The 8,700-nt window shown below is 42.7% G+C and overlaps 1 protein-coding gene across 1 annotated transcript in view; it reads right to left on the bottom strand.

Moving 5' to 3' along the window:
* Positions 1 to 1,573: 1,573 nt before the first annotated feature.
* KAT7 (lysine acetyltransferase 7) overlaps positions 1,574 to 8,700 on the bottom strand; it is a 38,373-nt gene continuing 31,246 nt past the window's right edge. The window contains exons 10-13 of the mRNA XM_017540027.1: positions 7,637 to 7,730; positions 4,778 to 4,924; positions 4,138 to 4,244; positions 1,574 to 3,249 (exon numbers count right to left, since the gene is read on the bottom strand). Of these exons, the coding sequence (XP_017395516.1) occupies positions 3,148 to 3,249; positions 4,138 to 4,244; positions 4,778 to 4,924; positions 7,637 to 7,730 (450 nt within the window). The 3' untranslated portion in view covers positions 1,574 to 3,147. The remainder of the gene's footprint in view (positions 3,250 to 4,137; positions 4,245 to 4,777; positions 4,925 to 7,636; positions 7,731 to 8,700) is intronic.

Raw genomic sequence — 8,700 nt, 5'->3', positions numbered from 1 at the left:
AAAAAAAAGGCTGGGTATGGTGGCTCATGCCTATAATCCCAGCACTTTGGGAGGCCAAGGCGGGCAGATCACCTGAGATCAGGAGTTCAAGACCAGCCTGGCCAATGTGGTGAAACCCCATCTCTACTAAAAATACAAAAAGCCAGGCATGGTGGCGGGCACCTGTAATCCCAGCTACTCAGGAGGCTGAGGCAGGAGAATTGCTGAAACCCAGGAGGCAGGGGTTGCAGTGAGCCGAGATCATGCCACTGCACTCCAGCCTGGGTGACAGAGCCACAATCCGCCTCAAAAAAAAAAAAAAAAGAGTTAAATGGGATAGTCTCCTTCAAAGTTGCCAAGGGAAGTGAAACTCTGTTCCCCACACCTGTAGGGAGCACATTCTACCATGTGGGGAAGGGTTTAGCTTCTGTAAAAGACCTTTACCCCTTAAAAGGGGTGAAGTTGCTTTTGGATAAAATTGGGCTTAAATTAGATAATAAATCTTTTTATTTTTCAGTGAGTAAAGCAGGATGGTAAAGTGACTGGAGACTTGGGAACAGCACTGTGCACAAATCCCAGCACGTTGGGAGGCCGAGGCGGATGGATCACCTGGGGTCAGGAGTTTGAGACAAGCCTGGCCAACATGACAAAACTCTATCTCTACTAAAAATACAAGAAAGTAGCCAGGCGTGGTGACTGGCACCTGTAATGCCAGCTACTCAAGAGGCTGAGACTGGGGAATCACTTGAACCCAGGAGGCAGAGGTTGCAGTGAGCCAAGATCGTGCCATTGGACTCCAGCATGGGCAACAAGAGCAAATCTCCATTGCAACAGCAGCAAAAAAGAACAGGGAGATTTGGGCACATTATCATCCTAAAAAAACATAAACATGAGAAAAGTCTTGCTTTCCTTCATCCAATCACCCACCCCAAGTAAGTGACACACACAGACTCTAGCCTTGCAAAAGAGAACTCTTAGTTTGTCAACTGTATGGGTTCTCACCACTACTGGCCACAGTGAACAAAACCATTCCACCACATACAATTCCCAGCCTCCTCCTTTCCACCATACAGAGGTAAGTAAGTGTTCAGTCACCCTTTTCCTGTGCTGGGTACATCTTACAGGAAAATGCAGCTATTTTCACAAATAATAATTTCTACTTGGGAGAGACTCAATAATTAGCAGTGACACTGCTCAATACTGGTGAATGAGCTTGGAGATGAGAAGGGCTGTCTGTTCCCATCTCCCACAGGCATCAATTGTTCCCCCACATATCCTAACTTCTTATTGATTCTTTTGCCCCGAAAATCAGAGAAAAATGGCACTTAGTGAAAGGATGGGTAATACTGACTAATCATGGCTACGTATACTGATTAGCTAGAACCAAAGTGAGGCAGATCAAAGTTTTGCCACCATCTAGACAAGCTCAGAGTGAGCACTCCTTTGATCTTTATAGACAGCCTGCATTACAGGGTAAAACATTCCATCCCTTAAGAGTTTACTTTTAGGGAAAGCAAATCCCAAGTGCATTTACTAAGCTGCAGATCGTGTGCACCGTTTTCACATATAAATGAGAGCCCCCAGATGAAACAGATTTGAGCAGAGAACATGCTTTATTGAGGAGTAGATACAGAAGAGCACATTCTACCACGTGGGGAAGGGTTTAGCTTCTGTAAAAGGCCTTTACCCCTTAAGAAAACCCCCAGTGAAGTTGCTTTTGGATAAATTTTAACAGTGACACTGAAACTGGAGGGGAGCTGCCACTGAACATGCTTAAAATTAGCTCCCCCAAACCACAGTGAATATAAGTAGTGTACAGAGATGACAAGAGAAAGGCACAAATGACCAGAGTCAGGGATTGCGGTGAGGGCTCCACATGAAGACAGTATGTTGCAGGAGACCCAGTTGGGAAGGGTGACATGTTATACATCAAAAGTTGCCCCAAGATAGCAGGTTATAATGGACTAGAGAGAAATTAGAGGGAACATCTCTTCCTTCACTTAAACAACACCAAAAATAGAAGACCAGAGAATAGAAGGATGGTACGAATCCCAAAAAGGAAATGGAGGAGGAGTTCGTGGAAGGGCAGAAGCACTTTAATCCTAGAGGGAGGGTGAGGCACTGTTGGAAAGAGAAGCAAACCTTGGCAGGGGTGGCCATTCTGCCTTGCTGAGTCATGGGCTGAAATACAGAAGTCACTTTCAATCATTTTCAACGTCTCCCAGGGCATTCAGACAAAATCAGTGCAATTTACATGGAAGTACAGATGTACTACATCAGGACTGGTACAGATGAAAAGGTTTCTGCAGTATAATTAACCAGTTAGCATGTAGCAAGAAAGGGAGAACTGGATATGACTTTGGCACCTGCAAACATACAAAGGGACTGGAAGTAAAGAGAGAAGGAAACTCTTACTAGAGGGTACTTACTGGTGAGGCAAAAAGAAGTATCCATTCCCTTCCACCAAGACACTGCCCACTGCCCACAGGTGAACTCAAACACAGAACCACCACTTCATTCTTCTCTCCATCTCATTCAGATAAATTATATACTAGTCCCTGGGAAGCTCTTCAAAAGTATTTGGCTCTGTTTAGCCCAATACTGATCAAAAAGAGGTCTCTCAATCAAAATGAAGGAAAGAAATTTAAAGCAAGATGAAGCCCAAAGTGAATGGACCCCCTCCTAATCCACACACACTCAGAAGTGCCACCTCTTCCCTGCCCCTCCATAGAACACATGTATTAGGAGTAACTGGAAAGGTCCTGGTGGTGGCAGCCATATTTGGAGGTCTGGTGACCAGGCAGCAAGCACTAGTACCACGCTTAGAAGACACAACACAACCTCATGGGGCGAGAGGACATGAGGAGAGAACCAGTGACTGGACAGGTACAGTACCATAACAGAACTCCTTGGGTCAGTGCTGAGAGATCTGCATTCAAGTCTAATACAGATCCCATTCAGGCAACCTCACTGAGGCCGAAACAACAGTTCCTCAGAACCAGCGTCTGCAGTGTACATGAAGGTCGGAGCCAGGACAGTCCTGAGGGGGATGGCCTTTCCCAAAGGATACTGTACTTGCCAATCACAAGAGCAACAGAAATGACAGACAGATCCCTAGGGTACGGATTCCTACTGCCGGGGTTCGCTGGCTCGGAATGACAGGTCACTTTAAGTGCCCTTGGGAGGGGTCCATTTTAAGCAGCTGGGATCCATGGTTTTATTGGAGTTGGACCTTTTGGCCTCTTTGGCTATCCATTCATCAATCAGGTCCTGGGGGAGAACAATGGGAAAAAATATTATACACTTTCAACTCAAATGCCTTTACATAGATTCCAAAATAACTAACAGCCAAGAAGAGACTGCCAAAGTTTAGCAACATATTAGGGTATAAAAAAATACTACCTTGGCCATGCGCAGTGGCTTACACCTGTAATCCTAGCACTTTGGGAGGCCGAGGTGGGCAGATTGCGAGGTGAGGAGCTCGAGACCAGCCCGGCCAACATAATGAAACCCCGTCTCTACTAAAAATACAAAAAATAGGTCAGGCGTGGTGGTGGCAGGTGCCTGCAATCCCAGCTACTCGGGAGGCTGAGGCAGGACAAAGGCTTGAACCCAGAAGGCGGAGGCTGCAGTGAGCCAAGATCAAACATTACATTCTAGCCTGGGTGTCAGACTGACACTCCGTCTCAAAAAAAAAAAAAACCCTATCTTTTAACTTATAACAAACTGCTTTCCTACCTGATCCATTCTTTGTATTTCACCCTCAGTGAGAAATGAAAATCATCGCTCACCTACCTTTACTGTATGTGTGAAATAATTTAAAAAATCAGAAGTGAGCATGAGCTGAGATAGCATTTGTGAAGATTCCACTAAAGATGGGCAATTTCCACCTAAGAAAATCATCCAGTGACAGAAGTGCTGTACAACGTAAAGCTGCTTCACTTGTGCCATCCAAATTTGAGACAGGAACTTACCAAAAGCTTCTGATGCTGATAAAGCAACACAGGCATCAGTGCCAGCTACAGAAATGAGACCCAGTAAAAGGGCCATGTAGTGGAACTCCTTTAAGGTTAGATTCTCCTGAGTCTTAAGACCCCTACTTTGCTCTGCTAAGCCTTGAGGGACATCCAGCAATGAGCACACTGATGAAAACCTTACCTGTCTCTTTAAAACTAGGTGTTTTCCCTTCCAGTACTTGAGCATCTGAAGGGCCTGCAGAGTGCTGACAATGTCCACGGGATTCACAGCCGTCTCCTGACTGATTTCTGAAACAGAAGAGCTACTGACAACTTGGCCAAAGTGCAGGTTCCCACCCCTTTGTCCCCCAACCAAGGTCTACTTTTCCTTAAAGGAAATCCAATGGACAGAATCTTCTGTACTCAACCCAATCTGCTTAAAGGTTACAAAGCATTCATTTGACCAGTTCAAATAACTACAGAAGAACATTACAGCAAGAAGCTACTATTGCCCCCTCAGAATTCAGGGTCAAATATAGATCAAACTAAATTCTTCCACTCTTGCATAAACACACAGGGATGTCTTTCTCAGAAAGATGAACCAAAAGACCTGAAGTTTTTCTTCTTGACTTTTATAAGAATTAAAGTGTTAGGAACTCTAGATTTGAGAAGCCAATTAATAACTATTCCCAGGGGCCAAATGCTTTGCTAGGCAACTTTGGTGAGGGTTTTGCAGTGGTCCACATTCAGTGAGTCTTCCATTCTCATATTCAGGGGAAACACAACATCCAGTAGAGTAAACCGCTTGAACCATCAACCATTCCAAGGAGGCAAAAACCAACCTTTGATAGAAATCTCTTTGCCTTGGAAATTATGCAGGTAGCGGAGAAGTACTTCTTTCCAGTAACTGCGATAGCTTATAAGCCCCAGATCTGAGAGTGGACGTTCTGGGGAGCCAACTTTTTCTTCAACTTTGGAAAGCAAATAACCTGCCAGGGAACAAATATAGACTTTTTCTAGCAACACTAGATCTTATCCTAATAGCAAAAAACAGTGTGCCAACATGAAAGAAGGTTTAAGAAGCACAGTCTACTCCATTAGGGTTTAGCCATTCAATGGAATACTGTGTGATTAAGTACAGTACACCACCTTTGTATAAACAAAAGCAGAAGAATGTGTACTTGCATTTACATGACACAGTAGATCCCTCTTATCCACAGGGAATGTGTTCCAAGATTCCTGGTGGAGGCTCAAAACTGGAGAGTAACAAATCCTATATATACTATGTATTTTCCTATCAATAAATATCTGTCATAGTTTAACATAAATTAGGCACAGAAAGAGAATAATAAAACAGATCAATTATAACAATATACTGTAATAAAAGTATGTGAAGGTTGTCTGTCTCTCAAAATATCTTATTGTACTGTACTCACATATTTTTGGGCCGCAGTTGACTACAGGTAATTGAAACTGCAGAAAGTGAAACGAAAGATAAGGAGGGCACTATTGTAACAGGCACTAAAAGAACTCTGGAAGGCTTCACTATAAATCATTTTGATAACAATGATTCTCTGTAGGTGTGTGTTGAGAACAAGGGAGACAGGAAACAAAAATGTGAAGCCACTTCGTTATGTGGTTTTTAAATCTTGGAATGGTAAGAACAGATTATCTCAGTACCACCCATGAGATAGTGGGGGTTGTAGAAAACCCAAATGATGGGCCAGGCATGGTGGCTCACGCCTGTAATCCCAGCACTATGGGAGGCCGAGGCAGCTGGATCATGAGGTGAAGAGATTGAGACCATCCTGGCTAGTGAAACCCCATCTCTACTAAAGATACAAAAAATTAGCCAGGCGTGGTGACATGTGCCTGTAGTCTCAGCTACTCAGGAGACTGAGGCAGGAGAATCGCTTGAATCCAGGAGGTGGAGGTTGCAGTGAGCCAAGATTGCACCGCTGCACTCCAGCCTGGGCGACAGAGCAAGACTGTCTCAAAAAAAATAAATAAAAAAAAGAAAGCCCAAATGATAAGGCCGCTAGATGTGAAGTCTAAACACCTAAAATTCAATTTATACAAAAATATACAAAACAACACTATGGAGACGCAGTCTACAAAGTTCGTAATCTCGGAAACCCTATTAGAACTAACCTGCTTTCTTTAACAAAAACACAACAAGGAAGAAAAAGATGGGAGTGGAAAGTTTTAGACTAAAAGTGAATTTTGAGTCACATTTCTCAATAGTACTGTTAAAAAAGAACAAAGTCACACCAGGGAAATTTGAGTATCACAATTTATGATATGAAGGACTTTTTTTTTTTAATCCATTAAGCCTATGTAATGAAGCAGATTTTTTTTTAAGGTGTAATGGGCCTTATCTTTCAGAAATATCAAAATAATGGCAGGTGGGAATATAGGTAAAACAAGATTAGCCCCCAGTAAAACTGTAATTAATGAAGCTGGGTGATGGGTATAGGAGGGTTTATTATACTCTTATTCTACTTTTGTTAATGCTTAAAATAATAATCAAGTTTATAAAAACGGTGTTACCTATTCAGAGATACAGAGTTCCCCTCTTATGCCACCTCCCAGTTCATCTCTTCTCAGGTGGCTTAAAAATGAAAGAAGGCTTGGAAGGCTAATTCTAGGAATTCCAATTTTGATTACAATATACCATGTCCTATGACCGTGGACATGGAGTAACATACAGTGGAGCCTTGTTATTCTCAGCGGTTGTGTTTTAGAAAGTCACCAAGAACCCTGACTTAGTGAATACTGAACCGCTGCTCCTAGGGGAAATACAGGGAGGGTTGGGTTCCTACAAGCCTCTGGTCATATATTGGTCAACTATAAATATATAGCCTTATTTTATGTTTCTGTTTAAAAATGCCTCATTTAATATATACTGTTGATATCATTAACATTGAACTCACTGCCAGCAACTCTGTAATTCGCCTGAAGAAAGCTATCTAACCACTATAAGGTACACGAGTATTCCTGAGATGAGCAACAGACACATCAGCACTACTCAAGGGGCCATTTACAATCAACAGAAGGCCAAGAATGTGTGGCACTAACAGAGTGAAAATGAACTTGTTTACAGTATAAGAGCTGGAAACTCTGAAGTCAGCCAGGAATGTGCACATCCATGACTCTTATTTTTTGCTGCTCTGTGCATGTCCACAAATGACCACAAAAATGTTAGGGCTGATTGGGGTTACAAATAAAATTTAGTGAGTAAGCAAATTCACAAACAGAATCCACAATTAATGAGGGCAGAGTATATTACACAAAGAGTCCATCGGGTATATATATTACCTCTAGACAAGTCCCTACAAAAGTGAAATCCCTAGCATCAAGGAACAGATTTTTAAGCCTCATGCATTCATGTGCTATTTAAAAATCGAAAACTGGGATAATCCTAAAGAGCTTACTTTATCATCCTCTATACCTCCTACTAATTAAGTAGGAGTCCAGTATTCTTTCAATGTTCAATGCATATCAGGCAGAATGACAATGTTCAGTCTGCCAATGTTCAGAATAACAATGAACAAGTTTTTCCTACTTGTTCATTCATTTACTAAATATCCATGTACCTCCACTACATTCCAGGAATGCAGAGACCACAGGACAAAAAGACAAACAACAATATTCACATGGTCCCTGCCTTGTGGAACTTATGACTTAGCAGTTTCACTTACTGAAATCAATGAGCATCTTGCCATAGCCCTGTCTCATGTACTGAGGCATGGTAAGAATACAGGATACGTTGTAGTTGAGGAATGAATTCTTTTCCTAAAATCAAGAGCAAACAGATGAACATGTCGTGAGGATTTGAAACCAAAAGTTTCAGCACTTCCACAGATACAAAATAAGGTTGCTTGCAAAACACCTGGCTAACCAGTTCCAAGGAGTGGCTGTAAGGTGCACAGCTGTTATATCCACACCTTTTATTATGGCTAAAGCCATTAATCATCCCAGATTTCCCTAGCTGAGACCTCTAGTCTCATTTTAAGGGGGCTGACTCTGGGTTCCTGACAGCCACAGAGCAGGGCAAGAAGGTTAAATGCAATTTTTGAAAAGGAGCTGCCTAATGGAAGAAAAGGGAAGGAAAAAACACAGTAGGTCCCCATTCTGCAAAGGGTAAAAAAAAACAATCACATTGAACCAAATCAAAATGTATGATTCCACTTATAAGAAATGTCCAGAATAGGGCTGAGAGGGGTTGAGTGGAAATAGGAGTGATTGCTAACAATTTCTTTCTAGGATAATGCAAACTGGGTTGACTGCACAACTCTGTGAATACACTATAAACCACTAAACTGTACCCTTTCAGTACGTGAATTTATGGTGTATGAATTTTATATTTCAATCAAGTTGTTATACTAAAAGTCATAAACAAAATCTGGCCTTGGTCCGGGTGCGGTGGTGCACGCCTGTAACCCAGCACTTTGGGAGATCGAGGCGGATGGATCACTTGAGGTCAGGAGTTTGAGACCAACCTGGCCCACATGGTAAAACACCATCTCTACTAAAAACACACAAAAGGCCGGGCGCGGTGGCTCACGCCTATAATCCCAGCACTTTGGGAGGCCGAGGCGGGTGGATCACGAGGTCAAGAGATCGAGACCATCCTGGTCAACAAGGTGAAACCCCGTCTCTACTAAAAATACAAAAATTAGCTGGGCATGGTGGTGCGCGCCTGTAGTCCCAGCTACTCGGGAGGCTGAGGCAGGAGAATTGCTTGAACCCAGGAGGCGGAGGT

The sequence above is a fragment of the Cebus imitator genome, unplaced genomic scaffold (genome assembly GCF_001604975.1).
Source record: "Cebus imitator isolate Cc_AM_T3 unplaced genomic scaffold, Cebus_imitator-1.0 Scaffold123, whole genome shotgun sequence".
In the NCBI taxonomy this organism is placed as follows: Eukaryota; Metazoa; Chordata; class Mammalia; order Primates; family Cebidae; genus Cebus; species Cebus imitator.
Note: the sequence above shows the minus strand (reverse complement) of the source record. Positions and strands in the feature narration are given on the sequence as shown.